At 42.1% G+C, this 21,914-nt stretch overlaps 1 protein-coding gene across 6 annotated transcripts in view; it reads left to right on the top strand.

Moving 5' to 3' along the window:
• qkia (QKI, KH domain containing, RNA binding a) overlaps positions 1–8,057 on the top strand; it is a 62,828-nt gene extending 54,771 nt beyond the window's left edge. For 4 of the 6 annotated variants that reach the window (XM_037486567.2, XM_037486569.2, XM_037486570.2 and 1 more), the window contains exon 7: positions 1,722–2,988. In XM_037486567.2, the coding sequence (XP_037342464.1) occupies positions 1,722–1,831 (110 nt within the window). In that variant the 3' untranslated portion in view covers positions 1,832–2,988. The other 2 variants (XM_037486568.2, XM_037486571.2) reach the window with 1 other exon arrangement.
• Positions 8,058–21,914: the final 13,857 nt, after the last annotated feature.

The raw sequence follows: 21,914 nt of genomic DNA, 5'->3' as shown, positions 1-21,914 counted from the left end.
TATGGACACTGTATTAAAAAGGCAAAGGGGGACAAAAATGCCCTTTTTAGGGCTAGGCTTAAGTTTATAATTTAGTCCAAGGTTCCGTCACTGTTTAACTTGCGTTCTCGCCAAACAATTACGCTCTCAGGTTTAGATATTCTTTCTTCTGCATAGGAGCGCTTGCCTCGGTGTGAATTGAGGCATGCCAACAGAAACAACACACACACACACACAAACACACATACAGGCAGCCTGCTCTCTAACCCTTTCATGCACTGGCCTGGAGGCATATTCAGTCTGGCGGCAGATCCCCTCGGATTTCTGCAGCTTTTGAAATCATTTCTCTGTGCTGTTCTCTGCAGGCAGGCCTTGATGTCTGTAGATAGTCCCCCTCTCACTCCCACTGGGGATGTTCATTAAATTCCTCAATTCTTCCCTTTTTTATTCTCCCTCCGTCTCTCCATTGTCTTAGCTTCACCCCTCTTGAACTTGAGCCATGTGCTAATACCTGACCATCCCCATAGTTTGTCAGGAGTGCAGTTCAATGTGAGGGTCTATATATTCTTTCTCAACGGTGCTTTAAGCTCACACATATGCTACCAAAGAGATAACTGAACATCTATTGATGGAAGAGGCAACTATGAACACAGTGGCTTTGATTAATGTTGTTAAGTAGCAGACACTAGCCTCATTTGAGCTAACCTGTGTCTTTGATGCGCCTCAGAGTCGTATGTGGGACAGACAGGGGCACCTGACAGGCTTTTCTCTCTTTAACTTGCAGGGTTACACCAGCTTAGTGCATTTTATTTACTCACATTATCGATTGGTGCCTTCAGCAACACAGGGCTCTGTGTGGAATCACTCGCTCTCTCTCACACACACACACACACACTCACACTTATGCACTTGGTTCGGCAGCCTGCGCTACTGTATCCAGCCACTATTGGTTTCTTTGAGAATGAAAGGAATGTCAGGCCATCTGCTTCTTTGGAGTAGTGCAGGTGGTTGCATTGTCATCAGCCGTAAGTCGCTCTTAACTCTACAACGACAGAACAATATCTTTGTTGAAAATTACAAACTTAATTCCCACATACACCTCTCCCTTTGGGAAGATTTATTTTTCTTAATTCCAGCACATCTTCATTTTGTCTTACTTAAACATACAGTAACTCTCTAACAGCTTGTTTGTGTTATGTACATACTACGCTGTTAAGTGCTGCAGTTGGGAGAAATGTAAGGGGAAAATGACTTCCTCTGGGAGAGGCAGGTGGTGTCTGGCGCTATTCAATTACCATCAGAGCTGTATTGGATTCCCACACCGTTCAAAATAAAGAAACAAATTTCTCTCAATCCCCCTCTAGATCCCAGTGCAGGAATCACATTATTTTTTCAGACAGCCCCGAAGCCTTTACCCTTTGCCTGCCCCCTTTTCAAAGAGCCCTCTAGAACTCTGAGCACTGTGGAATTTTATTACTTAAGTTATGGATTTTTAAATACCAAGTAAATGTCCAAAAAGGCGTATAATTTTTTCTACTGCATTTTTCTACACATAAAAACGAGCTCTGTAGTGTGTGTATATCTACTATAACCTGTATTATGTTGCTTTTCTGTGTATTGTATCATCTAAGCATTATAATGATAATGGTTTAAAAATGTGAATATTCTTACTGTAAAAGCTGACTGTTTTTTCCCTGCTCAAAGTGAACGGTTTCTAACCTTGTGGACCTGTTACAATCTAGGTGCAATGGCTACTAAAGTGAGACGGCATGACACGCGGGTCCATCCTTACCAAAGGATTGTGACCGCTGACAGAGGTCAGTTTAGTCTCTTAGCTACACACTGTTATTGATTGATGACTTTCAATGATTATTATGCCCTGATGCCTTAGTTAGGAATTTCTACATCTGTATTGTATTTTTTGTTTTTTCTTACCCCCATCACTTTTCCTACCCCACACATCCACACGCCAGCTAAATGGTTAATTGTGGTATGCACATTTTGTTTACATTTAGTACTTAACATATACAGTATTCTGTAGATGATGTAAAGCTCAGGCAAAAGTGATCTGAACAGCTTTTGGTTTATGCAGCTGTGAAGACAGGTAGTACTCTGCAGGCCGTGTTAAAGGCGCATAATGACATTCCTCTGATGTGAGATTAGAGCCTAAAACGGGGCGGGCTTGTTCCCATACATGATTTATCTCCTTTGCTCGTAAGGAGCAAAGAAAAAGGAATAGCGTTTCTATACTGCATCTGAGAGACCTGGTCGGCAGAAGACAAGTTGTCATGCTGCTACTGCTCACCATTTCACCTTGAAATTCAAATTTATTTAGAATTTTATTTTTCTATTGAAAAAAGACAAACAGACATAAGATGGATAGCTTGCATGCTGCAGTTAATTTATAAAGATTTAAAAAAAAGCTAAAAACATTTTAAATATTTCAGTTGTACACAAGGTACTGTCATTTTATATTTGAGCATTTTATAGCAAATGTATTTATGGTTCTGGTGTATATTTATATTATATAAAAATATACTGCTAAATAAAGAGAGAATTGTAAAACATTGATTTATCATTCATTGCACACTTAACGCTAGCCACAGTTACCCCCCACATAACATTAGCGAGACTCCTTCCCACTAATCACACTGTAACTTGCACTCCAACTCGACAGACACTAAAATACTAGATTTCTGTTGTTCTTATTTTGTGTGTCTGTTCAACCTCTTTGCTTCTGTTTTGATTTTTGGGGGGCAATGTGCTAAATTAAACCACCATGCTACCAGATTCGGGGTGGGTGGGATCACAATGAGACTACCTCATGATGATGTTCAGATTAGCTGGGTTCACCTCACATTGGCACAGGGATCAGGAGTGGGGGCGGGGGGGGGCAACATGAGACATTGCATTCATTTTATTGTTAAAATGATGTCATTCCAGTCTCTTCTTGCTGACACTAATATCCTTTCTATCTTTTTTTTCTGTTTGTTTTGTTTTTGTTTCTAACCACCTAGCCGCCACCGGCAACTAACACATGACCTTCTGACCTCTGAACTCTTCACCCAATGACGAGCCGCCCCAAGCCTGCCTGCTGATCAGTTAACTGGTAATTGCCTTTTGCTAGCCTCTCGGACGCAAGTGAGAGAGGGAGAGGGAGAGAGAGAGGCACGCCTGACCGTACAGTTACCCAAACACGTTCTGAAACAAAAAGAAAAAAGTAGGAACCAATGGAAACTCTTCACAGAAACACAACAAAACCCAACAGAGTTGCGTGTTATCCATATTTTTCCCTCTGTTCATTGAGTTAAGTTCCCATTCTTTCTATTTCTTTTTCTTCATGAATCATATACTGGGTGGACGTGTTTGTGGTATGACTCATAAATCTGCACTGAATTATATAGCAATAATGACCCCCACCCCAGCCCGCTCACCCACCCTCCTGTAATCACTCTCAATTGGTGACCTCACATGCACGAACAAAAGTTCAAAATCTATTTGACGCCAACCATTTGGTTTCAGAGTAATAAGATCACCCCCAACCCCCCCATCCAAAACAATAAAACAATCTCTCTAGCCCCCTCCCCTCCCCCCTGTTCCTAACTACTGGGAGCGAAAAGAAATAGAAGGAAAGAGAACATACACTCACATTAACTTGTTTAATTTCTGTCATTTGTTGAGCTCTGAAATGTAATTATGAGCTGACACATTCTGGGTGTGCCCCTCTAAACAGCTTTCTGTCTGTTTTTAAAACAAAAAAGCATGGCTACAGTGATTGCAAAAAGCTTTTTATGATGTGTTTTTTTTTTTTGTTTTTTGGGCTTTACTCATTTTTTCGACTTGATTTTGGTTTCTCAGTTGTTCATATTTGACTTATTAGCTTTGCTTGAATTGACTAGCCAAAATAAGGCAAATGGTAACCTCTGGAAAACAAAAGCAATCCAATGTATGAAGCAGGCTGCAGAAACTAAGGAAGGGCAAGATGGGAAGGTCAGCGTTTTGGGCTGATGGGTCTGTGTGTGTGTGTGTTTTAATTAATACTACAATGAAAGTAGGGTGTGCTGAGGCTTCGGGGACATTGGGTCAGTGCTTATTAGCTACTGACCATTGCTACGTCCCCATCCACACTACATCCATTATACAGTGCCTGATGTATTTAGAAAATAATCTCAATGAGTAAGACGAGCTGTGATTGAAAAGACAAAAAAAAGTATTAAGTGTGCATATTTAACCAAAGGGTTTCCCAATGAATTATATATCTGCAATTATGCATTTGACTCAAAGAGGGCTCTCTCTGTGATTTTAGAGTTTGTAAGGGTGTGGATTTGTGGTGTCTGCCTTCAACTGGAACAGAGAGCCAGTCAGATTACTTTTAGATTACTTTTGACCCATTCATTTATTTTTCTGAGGCGGTGACAAAAGGCAATTAACACTAAACAACACGCTACTCAATTACAGGACGTAGTTAGGGGAAGGGCACTTTGAAGTTCTGTACATAAGTGCTTTTGTCATGAGGTTTCTGAACTGCTTTCATCAGACACATTGCCAAAATAGTTTTTATGTCCTTATTTGTTTGCATCTCAACATTTTGCTTTTAAGTGTCTTTTTTTATTTTCAACCCAAGCTACAGTTGGCCATAATCTGAGCCCTCCTGCAAATATTTTTGATTATTTTAGGGATGGATCATTTATTTTCAACACATGACAAGCGCATCCACAATGTGTCACACTTCCCTCTGATCGTAGTCGAGCTCCTGAGCTCACAATCTTTTGTTCATCTCTCTCAAGAAAAAAAATAGGATGTGAAAGCCATGCCTGCCTGTTCAAATTGCTTTATACATACGTCTTATATATATGAATATAATATATGTGTATATATATTCATATATATAAATATATATACAAATGTAGATATCTGTCATTGCATATACAAATACATAAGTGAACAAAAAAATAGATAATTTTACAGGGTGCTGGAGAAGATAAAAAAAAATTGAAATCTATTTTTGGCAATTTTAGCTTTTGATACTTTACTTGCAGTTACAAAATCTGAAAAAGATAAAAAATGAAGAAAGGTTTAAAATGACTTAGAGGATACGTGTGGGTGAAGAAACAGCGATGTTACTTGGATATGATCAAAACCGTCATAACTCTTGGAAAGTTATGGAGGAGGAGAGCGCGACGGACGCCTCGAGAGTTTTAAAAAAGAGCAAATCAAAGTGCCTTATCAACAGTGGTTTCTGTTTTCTGAGTATTCCAGTTGTGTTCAATAATACCCAGCACCCACCAAGATGGCGCAGAGAGGAATGGCTAGTGTTACATGGGTAGCTCCCACCCTATCGTGGTGTTGCCGAAGTTATTCTATGCAAAAAGAATAGCAGTCGTTTCGACCAGCTAAAATATGTGCCATAGTTTTGTCTTCCTGAAATGATTTTGTTTTTCTTTTCCTTTACTTGATGGCCCTTTACTCTGCTGTATGTGCAGGATTTGTCCACTTTTTATTTAGATTTTAATGATCATATGAAATATTGTCTTGATCTTTGGTGACTGTGACTAACTTTCTAGAACCAATTGAACTGCCAATAGCAGCAGCAGCAGCAGCTGCCTGAACGTGTTCTAATCCGGAGCTAAAGGATGCGTGATGATATGAATAAGGTGGAGGGGGGGCTTCCCTTCGGCATTAAGCTTAATTTGTTTCAATAGCTGTAAACTGAAAGCATCCAGTCCATGTCTCTCGATGTCAATTTGACAACAAACTAACTATCAACACAGTCCCGGGACTTCTAATAGGCGCGTGAAATACCGATTATTAAACGACTCTTTTTCACAGCCAAATGGTTTTCAGTTATTGAAACAACTGACAGTTCTTTGCTAGAAGGTAAAAGTATTCCAATTTGATCAAATATTACCCTTTGTTTTTCTATTCATAGCTCTCTCATCATGATGTTACATCGAAGGGTCAATTAACTTTTCTTTCTCAGTGTTATTATTTTAAATTGAAATGCAATATCAAAGTGGAGCAAGTGATGGTTATTCAGCATTTGACAGTATTAAAAATAGTAGAAAATTCCTTCTGCAATGTTACAACTTGCTGTTCCATTGTGAAAGGCTGGATAAGTCCATCAGGTGAAAGGTGAACTATATACCTACCGTATTCTCTCTGGCCTGCCTACTACATGTATGATAATGTAATTAACAGCCATTGTTACAGGTTTATAATGTATTTTTCTAATCTCATTTTATATGTATATTAATCATGTTTCTGAGTGCTTTTTTTTTTTTTTTAAATTGAAATCCACATGCAACTCCCCCCCCACTCCCTCCCCACCCCCAAACGTCCCATCTCTTTCTCCCCTCCCCATTCTTCTACATCTTAAACAGTCTCTTGTGGGGAGCGTTGCCTTTTCCCTGTTATATTTGGTTTTGTTTTCTTGCTTATTCCCAGCTTGTTTAACTCATTAGCTACTTTATTAGTTCTCTTGTCATAAGTATTTTTACATGCTTGCATTTAGTTTTCATGGTGTATGCTGTTTTTTTTCTTTAACCTCTTGCCATTTATTTTAATAAAACATTCTTAGTAAGAATTTTACTAACTTGCTGATATTTTGTCTTGTGTTTTTAACCAGTTTCATGTATTACCTTGGTCTGGTTCACGGACTAACACGATTAAAACGGGTGTCTGGCCACCACTTACACAAGCGCACAGACACACACACACACACGTCAGATTTGCACATACAAATACTAAACACACGCATTCTCACTCGGCCTAACTGGAACCTGCACGAGTTGATAAGCCGCCCTCACTCCCGCTCACGCACTCTCCCCTCTGCGGAGGAATCTGCCGACTCTTCACTACTCCAACACTGCTGCTGTGTCTCCTCGTCTCTGTCGGGGCGGGGGGGCGGGCGACTCCGTGTCACTGACCCCATGGGACTGCAGGACGGGTGTCTGTGGGTGGGAGGTGCACATTGAGGCCGGCTCACTAGGACTAAAGGGTTGATTTTGTGTGTTTCACCAAAGTCAAAAGCTCAAATGTCCACCAGTGTCCTCTTTCTCTAAATGGGGATTAGTGCGGGGCTTGCCATAATCTGTGCAAAAAATACTGCATATTAGTCATCTCAAAAGGATTTAATTTACTGTGAATGATGTAACGGGCATCAGCAGATGTTCTAAATGTATTGATTTACCACGGACACATAGATGTCCCCAGTTTGTTTTCCTTCTCCATTGCCTCAAAGGCTCGTCATGCCTGGATAGCAGAATTATAGTTATCACCAGCTGTTGTCTGTTTGGTGACTACTTCTCCCAATTCAGCTTATTGATATAATGGCTAATACCGGGCCGTTTGGGAGCGTCCATAATGCTTAGACACACACCAGTACACTGTGCCAACGGGCCAAGTTCTTTGGGATCAAAACGACCTTCCGGTTCCTTTCAGTGTAAAATGCTGACGTGGCTCTCAGCTCGCTGGGCTCTGTGGTTTTCTGTTTGAAACACTGCCAGTGTGTGTGTGTGTGTGTGTGTCTTCTTCCTCTCCACTAATTCAAGGTATGGACGCTGACTCACGAGCAAAAGATTAATTCATTAATCCTGATTATTACTTTAACCCACTGAGTGATGCCTCCAGATTTTTCCTTTTTTTTCTTCTTCTTTTTAAATGTGCACAAGACAAAACAACTCGGCCTTAACTGTTGCTTTGTGTCTCAGTAAGCAAAGATCAAGGAAAGATTAAAGGTGTCTAACATCCAATCTAACATTTATTTCCTCTCTGAATTTTTTGCGCTTCTGATCTGAAGATCAAAACACCCGTTTCGATCTGAAAACGGGTGTTTTTGCCTAACACCTCCTGAAACACCAGCCAGTAAAGACAAAGATTGGATTAATGGCAGCTAGGCTTATTAGTTTTTTTTTTCTCTCTTTTGATTTTTGTCTAGTTGGCGATAAGCTTTTTCAATTCATCACCATTAATGTTTTAGCCTGGCTCGTATTTGTCCCGTGCAGCGAGAGCTGACATCCGTCCATGAGCAGTCAATATATTTATGCTGTCACAATCTTGGCCTTACATTTGTCAGGTTTTCAACAACGGAGCTGATGAAGATTCTGGTGACTGGTGTTTTTTTCCAGAGCACAATGAATTGCAAACACTGCCTTAAAATATTGCATCAAAAGTGCCTTTTTTTTCTTACAATAAGGAAAGAATTTATTTTTGTTCTTTATTATTCCAGCGCAAATCAATTTTTTTTTAAACTGGGAATGTTTGACCAAACATTGGGAATTTGGTCTTCAATTAAACTTCAGCTGGATGCAAAAATATTTTTTTCTCGATTGGACCACAGTGCGCTGCTGCCTCCCCAATCCGTCACAGGGCCATAGTGCATTTATCTACTAACTACCTTTTAACCTGTCAATCTTTTATTTTTCCTCTGTTATGTTTAACAAACATTCCTCCAATGAGTTAAACAGCAGGTTAACTATTCACTAGCACTCAGGTGATCAAAGGGCAAATGCTACCAAATTACAAAATGAGATTTTTCTTCTTTTTTTTTTTTAGCCCCACTGGATTTTTGTGATTCTCTTTATTTTTTGACTGTGATGAGTATGCATAAAAAGTATCCTATTTTTTTTCCTCCTAAAAGTATGCTAGTATATGGTTTATACTGTTCCTGATCCATATAGTGGTGCACTAAAATGTGACATTTATTTTGTGGCCGAAGTTTTTATGTGAAGTAGCTTTTGTTTTGTGTTGTTTTTACAGGGTTAGACTCGGATCTTTGAATAATAGGGTGTCAAATATGTAATGCCAGTTTTTGTAGCTCACACCAAAAACAACAAAGGTAAACAAATGTGTGTGCAATAAAGAACCATATTTACAAGCTTCCCTCTGACTGCTTTACCTCGACTGGTCCTTTACTCCTGCGCTCCTACTTTACTGATGTCATCGCTTCTTTGGGACGTTTGAAGGTAGGTGCGCCGCATTAGGGAGGAAATGAAATAGGAAAGTTCAACCCTGAGGAAGCAGCTCCTGAGCCCTCGGTCAGATACCAGCGCGCGCTCTCTCTCTCTCTCTTGGATTTTAGTGTGATTGTACAATTCTGACCTCTAAGGGGGTCACAGCAAAAGCTTTCCATCCAGAGGTGAAAGCTGTCAAATCCATTTCCATTGTCCACCTGCAGCGATTGTGCACGACAGATGACACGAGGCGGCGTGGCACTCTGTTAGAAGTCTCACTGAATGAGCTGCAGTGTCTGAAAACAACAGTCAAATTACATTTGTTCTAAAACGACTCTCATGGACGATAAAAATCTGGATATCAGTTTGAAATGAAAATGATTTAGAACATAAAGACTCCTCTCTGGAGTCTTTGTGAAGGACTTGCTTGCACATCCCTATTTAGTGAAACAACTTCATGCTTTCTTTGCTTTATTTCTGTGTTTTGCCGCCCTCATAAAGGAGAGAATCCCCTCTTCGTACCGATTTCACAAGTGTTTTATAATAAACTATTTCCCAAAGGACAACCGATTGCAACTATCCTGTTTATGCAAAAGCAATGACTGACACAAATAGACCTAGAGTAGAACATTGGGACCCAAACAACATCCTGTCTGTTAACACCAAACCTAATGAGTAGACCAGAGTGAGTCTCACTGTGGCTGCTGCCATCTAAAAACAGCAGCATAATCTTGTTAACAAACACTGAAGGTATTTATACCGTAAGCTGGGTTGTCTTCTTAATTTAGATTCCGTACACGCGCCAAGTGGATGCAAACTGGTGTTCTTTACTCAAGCGGCGTATGGCGAGCACAGGTGGTAAATCTAATTCATCGTAAACAAACACAGGAGTCCCTCCACGTTTCATTCCCTTATTTTGCAGTGTCAGTATGATGTGTTTTGCTGCAGGCCTCCGCAGGTCCTCAGAGTCACGTTCCCTAGTTATCTCCAGGATGCCAGCGAGTCAGGTGCACGCACACGTAGCTGCAGGAGCAACAGAACTCTTGAAGCCGTATTGTGGAAACTTTACTCCCATTAACTGATGAGTCAGCGCTGCGGTATATTCCCATTTACACCAGTAAGCAACTCCCATGGGCTTCCTGATGACCTGTTAGGTGTGCCAGCTGTGATGAACAGGGGTGTCAATGAGCATTTACAGCCAATCTGCTTCTGATGCCCACCCCCCCAATTCGATGCACTAATCAAAAACAAAGGGCTTTGAAGTGGACGTCTCATCACAGTCAAAGCTGGCAACTGGGCAGGAAAGACTCCTCAACGACAGGGACGCGTCTTCCTCTCGTCCTCTTGCTGGAGGACAGAGCTGCTTGTGCTGAATAGGGCAGTGGGGAGTAACGGCTTCGTGAGGGGGCTGCTGGAAGTGACTCTAATGTCATGCAGGAAGCAGGGAGCGAGGAGGAGAAGTGGAAGGAGGAGGGTGCCGATGGTGCTTTTGGCTCCCGGGAAGATGCATCAAAGGAGCATTTGTCGCAGAGAGCAGCTGGGAGCCTAATCAAGGAAAGAGAAGCAGAGTTTGTGTGTGTGTGTGTGTGTGTGTTTTGAAGGGGCAGAGTGGAAGGGTTGCATCAGTAGTGACAGATGAACCAGCTTCCTGTGAAATGAATATAGGGCATTCATCAGAGTGCAGCTGTTTCTCTATGTATCTTTGTGTGTGTGTGTGTGTGTGTGTGTGAGAGAGAAAGACAGACTTGTTTCAGAGTGCACAGTTGTTGCAGGTTTCAAGCGTATAGTGATGAATGAAACTCTGTAGTTCTTTGGGCACCTGTGCCGAATGACACAGTGTAGCAGCTGGATTTTGTGCGTTTGTCACTGTGTGTGTGTGTGTGTGTGTGTGTGTGTGTGTGTGTGTGTTGGGAGAGGGAGTCAGAAAGACAGTAGAAAGAAGAGCAGTGGTTTTATCTATTTGCGGCTCGAGAGAGTATTTTTCCTCCAGGAATCACTGACAGACTCATTTTGCGAGTCTTTCTGATATAAATCACTCTGGGTTGTAAATAATGTGTGTTTTCTTTCCAAGAAAATCTCTTGAGGACTTTACCTGCTCCTCTTTGGCAGCTGCAAATACAACCGCGGTGGATATTTCATACAAGCTGTTAAATATATTCAGGGAAAAGCTACTACTTTGTCCATAAGGATAACGGGTCCGTTTACATTTCCCTGGTCTGACACATGTCACTCTAAGAAGTAGAAGGGGAAAAAAAACCTTGGACCTGACGGTCGTGTCACTCCGGCTTGGACAAAACAATGAATCTTCCTCGTCAGTTTTTGTGGGCCGTCCGGCTGCTGTGAACTGTTTTTGTGGTGAGTGATTCAGACACGTGTGGATACTGCAGGCCTGCTCTGTCACCCGATGCCGCCAGAGAAAGGCTAACAGGTGTGTGTGTGTGTGTGTGTGTGTGTGAGATATCAGGTCTCTGTTTTTTATGGCCACAGCCTACATATGCATTCGATATAGCTGCGGTGGTGTAAATAGCAGGGTGGCGGCTCCACGGCGCTAAACAGTGTCTTTTGGTGACAGGAACATTTCTGAATCATCTGGCATTAGTCCGAGCGAGTTACGATTGGAATCAATTAAAGTGTCAAGGATGAGATGTCGTCATGGAGATGTGCCCCTCACTGTCACTTAGAACTGACATTGCAATACTGCAGCCTTGAGAAGAAAAAAAGTTCTAATCCCCATTTTTGAGTGAACTGTACAGACACTTTATTTCACTATTCAACATGCATGAAGTTAGAGCCCCTTGGGGACGTCATTTAATCCGAGGCTGAAATAAAGTCCTAGATGCAAACAGGATAATATTTAGCTTGTTAAGCAAAATGATGGATGCATTACACTCAGTTTCTTAGAAGTACCGTATGACCCGTAATTGAAAACAAGTAGCGTTAGGTTTTTTTTAATATGATGATTTTTTTAAGGAAGGTTATTAAAGGACTGGTGCTGGTATTATCGTTCACGCGAGCAGCTGCAGCGCCAGCTGTGTTTAGAGTTGTGGTAAAAATGTTCTTGAATGTCTTTTGCAGTGCGACACCAATGGAGGCTCATGTAACACTGCTAATGGGCTATGAACCAGCAGCATTGTGGGTAATCTACAGGCTGCTTTTCTTCTCTTCTATGCCGCTTCATGCTATTGTTGTTCTTGCGGTATAAAACGGGAGCTTGCACAAATTGAAAGTAGAATCGTGTGGTGTTAAGTTGAACTTCAGGAAAGGTGGTCGAAAACAGACACTCATGGTTCGAGCTTAACAACGACTTTATTTCAAACAGGTGAGTGTTGACGTTCCTCCCACATGGCCCCCCCTGGGGTTTGAACCCTGGACATGATGGCGGCCATGTAACCAGTACTCCCCAACAATCCTGCATGAAGATAATCACAGCAACAAAAGGAGCCGTTTCATTGTGTTAGATTCAGGAGGAGAAAGTTTGACTCGATGCAAGAAAAACTACTGATCCTTCTTATCTGAAAGCACCACAGGCACGCAGACTTTACCACTGAGTGCGTGTGTGTCTGTATTCTCAAGCACAATGCTGTACGTGTGTGTGTGTGTGTGTGTGTGTTTGTGTGTCAGTTCACCCTGGGAAATGAAAACGCTGACCCAATTTAATACACCTGTGTCTCACTGCACTACGGCCTAGCACTCAATCACACACACACACACACACACACACACACACACACACACACACACACACACACACACACACACACACACACACACAGTTCTCACACGTCACATAATCCCAGATCCCAATTCACTCTGCTGGATTTACTGCTGTGATTGGATCGAATTTACAGCGGAAACAACAGCTGTAAATCATTTTTGATTCATGCTGTTATGTCTTCTGTTAAGGATTTGCATACTGGGTGTGGTTCCCCCCCCTCTGGCTGAGCTCCCAGCATGCCGTTCAGGTCCTGGGGAGCGGCTCTGTGCCGGGCGACCTCACACTGAGAGTTAAGGCAGTGATGAACTTCCTGCCATCCGACATCCTCACAGACATATTCTCACCCACATCCCCAAGGCACAGAGAGATTCCACATTAGCACGGTGCTATCTCTTCTCGAGTGTGTGTGCGCGTGTGTGTGTGTGTGTTCAGGGAGACGGATGACTACATTGTCCCTGGATGTGTACTTCCTGTGGGTGTCTGTAGTTAATCTGCCCATGCGGCGGTTGTAAACATAAGGAAGAACCTTTTTCTTTGTTCTTCTCCTCTTTTTTTGGGGATTAATCTGTCGTGTGAGATCAGCTTCGGCACTCAGTCTCAACACAGCAGCTGGGAAGGGGACATGTGAACGTGGTACCATCAGCACACACACACACACACACACACACACAGACACACACACAAAATAGAGAGTAGACTTTTTAAAACGTCAAATGTGAGTCAGTGTGTTTCTACCAATTACCTTTATGCAAATAAACAGAAGAATATGGGCAAAGAGGAACATCTCTGAAACCCTAATTGACTTGAAAGTTGTTTACAGGGTTTACTCAAACACGCCTGTGGCATGTTTTCTACCAAAGCCAAGTTTTCTTTTAGGACTGAGAAAACTCCTTGCTGTCACTCTCCTTGATGGAATCCCACGATGTTCATCTGCACATGGACTTGTGCTCATATTCATGTAAATGCTCCTGTTTTCTGAGCACCTTAAGGACTTTGCTTTTTTGTTTTGTAAAACAGTGTTTGCAAAATGAAAAAGGGATCCCCCCCCCCACCTTTCAAGTTGGGATGGAAACAACAGACGACTCACAGATCTGAGGCTGAGGGGATTTTTAGACCTTCCGTCCTGTAGCAGTTTCAACCCTTCTCCTCGCTGGCCTTTCCCTCCCCAGCTGCTGCCCTTCAGCCCCGGGTTACAGCGTGTCCTCCACCCCCCCCCCCCCCCCCTGAGTCCCATTCTGTGTCTTCCCTTCCCTGACATTACATCTCTAATTGAAGCTGACAGCCACATCAGTTTCGCAGCCCGGTGTGACTTAGCGGCAGGCTGTCAGTGTTCCACCCAGCTGAAACCCGAGGAAGCACAAGGAAAGCTGTAATGGGACCCTATTATTAGGATAAATTCATTCGTTCTTAGGATGGCACATCTGGAGTCTTCAGCAATACAGCTGTACACAGGAGGGATGTATATACCATTTAGCAGTAATCAGAGAAATTCTGATTCAGTATTTGAAGCTTTGAGCATTGTGGCACCATATTGAAATTAGACGTTGATAAACTTCCCGCTTAGCATTAGCACACCTAGATGGAATGATGTACAATGCATCTATATGTATTATGTAGTAAAGAGGGTATGCTGCTCACTGCAATGACTCCACACGGTCTAAAATCCACAGTTGAACTGACACAACACACACACACACACACACTCACACACACCTGTTGCCTCTGACGATGTGATGATTGTTGAAGGTAAGTCTGGGTTATGTGCACGTTGGAGACTGAAGCCGCAGAGGAGCTTGTCCGTGTCTGCTCTGATCACAGTGTGCATCTCCCCGTGTGTCTCTCTGCCAATATGTGCTCACCTCGCTCTCTTTGTACCTGCTGCACAGCTCTCTCCTTCGTCTCCTCACTGCATCACTTTGTCTAGTGGTAGGAAGAGGTCAAAGGACAGACACACGCAGACATTTAAAATGTGTCTTTCTCTCTTTGGTCATTTGAAAGCACGAGTGAACCGACAGTTTGGAGTGTTTCAACATTTGGAAATGTTGAAATGGTCAATTAAAGGCAGCAGCAAACAGAAAAGTCTTTAATCTGGATTGAAAGGAGCTCAGGGACTCAGCAGACCTGCAGCTTTGTTCCAGCTGTGTGGAGCAGAAGAACTGAAGCTGCTTCTCCGTGTTTAGTTCCGACTCTGGGAACAGAAAGTAGACCTGTCCCAGACGACCTGAGGGTTCGTGGCCTTAAAACATTCAGTGCTTTGTAAACCAACGGCAGGATTTTGAAGTCAATTCTTTGTTTGACAGGAAGCCAGTGTAAAGACCTGAGAACTGGAGTCATGTGATCCACTTTCCTGCTCCTGGTGAGGACTCAAGCTGCAGCTGTTTGACTGACTTTCTACGGAGACATGTAAACACACCGCTACAGTAGTGAAGATAAATGCACGGACAAAGGTTTCCCAAATCTGGTCCTGTAATCCGTGACATATTCTTTAGGTGATTTAGCTGATTTTGTAACAATAGAGTACCAATGAGATGCATTTTTGATATTCGGCAGAATGTTTCCCATTCAATCTCATAAATGAGCTCTACCCGGGGGGGATTCCCTCAGTAGCTTTATCTGACATTGCATTAAGGCTGCATTTTAATAGGAAAAAAAGTTCTATAATTGGAAAATGGGCCGCTGTACAAACAACTCCACAACGCAAGTCTTGAAAGGGAAAGCCTGAGAAATATTTGCATTTACTGGGCTGAACAAGATCAAGAGTGTTCCCAAGGTCATAGGAGACTGTGTGAGAAGCAGCGCAGCCTGCACAGATAACCCAACTAACATAAAAGAGATAATTGGGCTATGCCATACCAACTATCTTTGAACAAATGTAAATCGCATCTATTTACTATGTAAATAGATCCCGGAGTGATGCCATCCGGAACAGAGAATGTGTCCTGTACTTTGTTGGTGTGAACCCGGGCCCCTTCTTAGTATATTTGAGGGTGGCCCACGCGGCCGTCACAGTGGAAGACGTCCTCGTTCTCTTGGTTTGCCCTTTTAAGAGCTGTTAGAAGTCTCTGCTCGGAGCCATCGAGGGGGAATGATAGGAATTCTGTTGGTACCACAAGTCGGCCCACGTATTAGCAACCCATGGAGACACCAGCAACCACACACCAGTAGTCACCTGAATAAATTACAAAGACGTGAAGCACAATATACGGACATGACGGCATTGCAGGTCTACAAATAAACAGGGAAGACAAAAACATGCACTCTCACAATAGCTGAGGGTTTTCAATGAGTTATGTTAAGCACAGCTTATCAGCCAATCTGCTTTTTCTCTCTCCATCTCACACACACACACACACTTCCCCACCCAATCATGTAGGCCCGGGGCAACTTTTCATTAACGTTGTGGTATTACTTGAAACCCATTAAAATAGGCCCCTCGTGATCTAAATCCAATATTTTGTGCATTTCTCCCTCCATCTCTGGCATCATGCTTTCCTCTATCCAACCCAATACTAAAAGAGAGGATTCATTATCTCTTGTTTGGACAGGGATTACGCTGATCAGGGCGGCTTATGGCAGAAGATATAAAGACTCTTAATATAACTCTTCAGCCGTTGCAGCAATGTGCCATCTAATTTAAAGCATTCAACGCGGACACACACACACACACACACACACACAAACACAACTCCCCCTCTATCACCATACCCCTTCTTCTCATCACCATTTCCTTGTCTTTTGTCAGGTAAAAACTGATGTTGGATCTGGCAAGAGCGCCTTTGGTTGTTAGCAAGTATACGAAAATGACAAATCAAAAATTTGCAATACAATCATTAATGTGTGAGTGTGCATGCATGGACAAAGGGGAAAGAGAAAGGCGGATGCTTTTCTTTTAGCAGGGAAATAAGACATCATTTCTCCAACTTAGCGCCGTGACTAGTGCCATATCCAACCAAATCTCACAATCTAGGAAGTTGAAATTGCTTGTGGCCTCTTTTGTTTCTACAATATGGTGAAGTCCCACCAACTTTAATGGAAACACACAGGGCCAGATTCGTTATCATAGGGATTTATCATTAGCATATCTGCTCCTATTAAACTGCAGTTCTTATTTTACCCTTAAAACAAGAGCATAGTCAAACATAGTTGTACTTTGCATCTTCTACAAAGCTTTGTCATCTGAAAAAACACATTTTTTCAAAATCTTTTTTTTTCCCTCAAGTCATAGTGTAGGAACAGCTGGGTGCCTTTTTTATTACTTGCTGAAGCACTGAAGTATAAGTGTGAGGAATTCAAATGAAGTCACATTTGCAAAAGGAATCCTGTCCTTCAGCACCTTCATCATTCAACACTTGAGGAATTCACTCTTTTTTTCTGTTCTTTTCACTTTGTCAGCAGGGGACACAAGTTAAAAAAGTGCCGCTCCTTCATTATGTGCAATCAGTCATTTTTCAAGGTTACACATTTTCTGTTTTTCATCATGAGGTGTAGAACAAGACTATGCACATTTTTTTCATCTTCCCATTATTTGGAAGATGTTCGAAGCAGAACCCCAGAGCATCACTGCGTTTGCATACTGAGCAGCACAGAGAGCCACCAAACTGTTCATCTACCTAATGAGGAGATGTGAAATACTTGCATGTGGACGTCTCAGAGTAGGTGCAGAAGCTCCGAGGGGAGATCCGTCCTCAGTGGGTAAGTTGTCACAGACCTCACCACATCACAGTCCCCTGCAATTCAAACTCTACTTCATTTCCTGCCGCTGTTTATGTGCCACTGAAGGCGGTTTTTATGAAGGTATCTGTCTTCTTGATGTCCGCATCATCCGACAATTCATTGTCAGCTGAATTGGCCACGAGAATGATAGCCGTGGTGCTTTCAACCAAAATATTATCAGATTATTCATTTTTTTTTCTGGCTTGCCTTTGTTTATTTGTTATTTACTTGTAGTACCATTATGGTAAATAATGTGCTGCACAGTATCTGAGTACAGTTGATGCATCTATTTTAATTTCATGCAGATTTGAAATTGAGCTACAGGAGAGAAATGCAGATGTGCGCAAACAAAAGTTGTCATTAGCAGAGACGGGCGAGGATGTTGTGCTCGACTAGAATGGCTGGAGCGAAGCGATTTGCATACAACGCACCCTGTGGGTCCACATTGGAAAGCAGAAAATTAAAAGTCATTTAAATGCAGCATTCCACAGATGTGCACACATATGCAGAGACTAAAGATTCGTCATGTGACCAGGTTTCTGAGGTCCTTTCTTTCAAACCTGAGGAGCACTGGTGCACAATATAAAAATCTTTAAAACAAATACATAAAATATGACCTGTTCTGAAAGAGAATCAATATTGCATGTTTGTCTGGAGGAAAGCTGCTGATGCATTTGCTGTGTTGACTTTTCCAATTTCTACATCTAAGATTACCATCGCTTTCGAGTACGCTGCTCATTTTAAAAAACAGAATTTCATTCAGTCGCTGCTCCAGCTGTATGCCCCGAGGCTCTGTGAGAGAGGAAAGTGCATTAATGAAATGAGAGACAGACAGTGTTATTTAAATCACCTCAACAGCATAACCCAAGGCCGAACATGGGCCCCATGCTGCTTCCCAGAGCAGGGCCCTGTTCTTTAACTAACGCAGGTCAACCAGCAGATATCAGGTTAAACTAATCCTGTTGACTCACATCCGGGTGATTTAGTTCCTTTAAAGCAGTTTGCTTGATTTGTTGAAGTTATTTCTGGTAAACGGTGGCTTTTATTTTGTAATGAAGGCAAAATGAGTTTAAACCATGAAGCGCTGAGTGCATGTTCTGAGGCAATAGATTCACCCATAATTTGATTTCATATCCGTCCAGTAATAAGGCCATTACACACTGGCAAACAATGTTTTTTTTTTTTTTTTAATTTTTTTCATATATATCAATATCAATATTGTGCTGTTAAAAGGAGCCTTGTTGCTTTTGTTGGTTCACATCATGCATTCACTACATTGTACAAAAACACTGACGAGAACCAACACTGCAACCTTTGACTTTCTTCAACTTTGACAATATGGTTGATATTAACTGGGTTATTGTTAACCACTTTAACGTGCTACTGTTGACCTGGAATCCTGTCTGTGCATTTAGAGGGTGTGTGTGCATGTGTGTGTGCATGTGTGTGTGTGGTGTATTTCGCGTGCCAAGGCTTCCCAAACTACCTTTTCTCCCAGAACAATTAAGCCAAGCCTCTTTACAGTATCTCCGCTCCAATTAATTTTAATATTTGAACAGCCATGCAGAGACTTCTGAACCCACTAACGCAAGATTAAAGTAAACTCAATTAAATATTGATGGCCATAAATAAACACTTTAATTTGGTGAGCCACCATGGTGCCCAGTGAATCAAGAGAAAAAATGGTTTCAGCTGAAGTGTTCTGCTTATTAGCTGAGCAAATGTTGAACCAGTGGAGTCAGAGGAGGAGGTGAGAGGAAGGATTCATGTAGAGGGACGTTACAGGAAGAAAAGGGGCTGAAATACTTCCTTTTCTACACATATGAATCATTTTAATCATTCAACCAGCGATCTTGGTTTAAAGCTACAATCCATTAGATTTGACATGTGATTGTGTGTCTTCTTTGCACTGCCAATGACATTTATAAACGTATCTATAATTATAGAGTTGAAATGGCACATTTGTAACCAAGAAGTAAGTACACACTTTTAAATGACACCTGAAGATTACAGCAGATTCCCAATAGCAGCTGTATTTTAACAGCCTGACAAATAGAACTGTAAGGCACAGGAAGAGATCACATGGCATCCTCCCTCTGTTTACATATAAAACCGCTCATTCATTCACTTTGGTGTTTGTGTTTAGCCAAGTGGCTCTATGACAAAAATAAGCAGAAACAATGTCTGTGTCTTAACAGATAATCTGACCCGAATGTTTTAGAGGATTTAACCTCAGAACTCGAGCCTCATATTCAAGCTTCATTGACCCGCAGATCACCGCGGCAACGGAGGTTTATCACAGAAACGTCTTGTGTGACATTACGATATCCGCCCTTCATCCTCCGAGCTCTCTGAATCATTTTGTTTTCATCTAAAACGGCTGGAAGATGTTGTAGAACTTGCAGGCAGAAAACAGGTCCTTGAGAGGCTGTCCACGCGCTCGGCTCTGCGACTGACAGTGAATCATTGATGCAGCGCAGGGAACATGATGAGAGCTTGATTAAGGACAGGGAGAGATGGGCTCCAATGTTGAATCAGTCCAGACTGAAGGCTGATTTACATCAAAAATTGAAAACGCTGAAGAATCTTGCATCCGACCGGTCGGTGAGTGGAACCACGAAGAAGCCGGCACATTTTCAATATTGAAGCAAGTTTTGAAATGTTGAAGCTCATGAATTGCACGCACCTTTACGAAACATACAAACCACAGATTATTTGTCATCCTTTGTAAATATGAGCATTTCGAAGTTTTACATTCACGCAACGATTCATCGAAACTGTGCCACTTACCTACAAACGCAGAATCAAAGACCAGCACGTACTCACAAACACACATTTACAGAGAACTCATCTTCAAGCTGATGAATTCATAAGATGTTGTGTATCCTGAGCAGAGCTGACTTACATGACAGCCTCCTGACAGCTCCCATACACGGGCAGCTTGCTTGTTTCAGATATACAGTATGCTGCGAAAGTTATTCAAGAGTGAGTGTGGGAGGTGGAGGAGCAGAAACACCACATGAATAAATAGAAATCAAGCATTCAGCTCTGGTGGTTTTGGCATTTTGAGCAGCGGCACGGGGGGAAGGTGTCAGGGGTTAAGGCAACCGGGTTTGACAAGGGGGCCACGACGGGCAGCAGCCGCTGTCAGAGCGCCAGGTGGTGATGCGTGAACCTGGGGGGGGGGCAGTGGATTCCACTGCTGGTAGCTGGGGAGGAGGGCCGTGAGACTGTGGGAAGGGGGCCCTGAAACGCAGCTTCCACCTGACGGAGCTTCACACACACCCACAGGAATCATGGGAGACGTGCGAGCGCCCCTTTTCTTTGTGGAAGCAATAAGTGGCGCTCATTTGACAGGCTGTGGTAAGAAGGCAGAGGGAGAACCGTGAGCTGTGGTTGGACATCAAGGAGGGTCACGGTTAAACTTAAATAGACAAACATTTAGTGACAGTGTGACCGGCATTATTAACATCTTAAATAAATGATCCCAGAGAAGTGACCCGGTGGATTTCCCCCTGTCCATGCAGGCATTTTAAGATTCCTGATGCTTACTGCCAAATAGATTTTTTGGATATTATAAAAATATATTTCATTCATTATCTTTCATCTAACATGTTTACAAGATGAAAGCATATGTGTCCCTGTGCACTTCCCAGTATGAATGCTGTTGTACTTGATTATACCAAGGAAGGAGCTATATATGGATACAGCGTGTTAACTGAACTTTCAAATGGTAATTCCTTTCAAAATGACTTTTTAAAGCAAACATATAGGGGTTTTAGCTTCGAGCCAAAAGCGTATTTTTATTTCAAGCTACTTTACTTATTTAGTATCAATATCATTCATAGTTAATATTTTGCATTATACTGTCTGTACTCTTCTTTTATTTGACCCTTGCTTACAGAATATGATTTATTTTTATTTCCGTTATATATATATACATATATATACTGTATATACTGTATATATAAATCCCAGGATATGGAGCAATGACCAACCCCCTTTAAGTAAATATTTCCACAAATGTTAAATTCCTAATATAAGTTTTAAGAGTTTTGGAGTCTCTCAAATTGAAAGAGGTTTTCTTGCCATGAAAGTTTTAAGAACAATGTTGCCAAGGCATTAAAATACAATTCATGCAACTATTTGGACAGAACATAATCTCTCTCTCTCTCCCCATCTGTCTCTTTGCATTTCTTGAGGGAAAAGCTGGACGGCAACAGAGCGTTTTTTGGAGCCGTTGTGGGAAGCAACGGCAAGAGGAAGAGAGGGGGCAAAAAGCTTCCATTCACTTCCCCATAATACTCTATTCATGAAGCCCCATGTGCTTTTATTATTTAAAGCTTTCTCCCAGCACTGAGAGCTCCATCCTGTCTCGTTGTGAAGCCGTCATCAGACGGGATATTTCCACAGAAGCAAAAACTAGTCCTATTTGTGGAATACTGATTATCTAAAATGGGACCCCTGGGCCTCAATGCAAGGGAATACCGGATTCCACACGCTTCAATATCCCACTGCTGGATTGAGTTGTTTCTCTCCACGGTCCATCTCTGCTT

This window comes from Pungitius pungitius, chromosome 14 (genome assembly GCF_949316345.1).
Source record: "Pungitius pungitius chromosome 14, fPunPun2.1, whole genome shotgun sequence".
NCBI lineage: Eukaryota > Metazoa > Chordata > Actinopteri > Perciformes > Gasterosteidae > Pungitius > Pungitius pungitius.
Note: the sequence above shows the minus strand (reverse complement) of the source record. Positions and strands in the feature narration are given on the sequence as shown.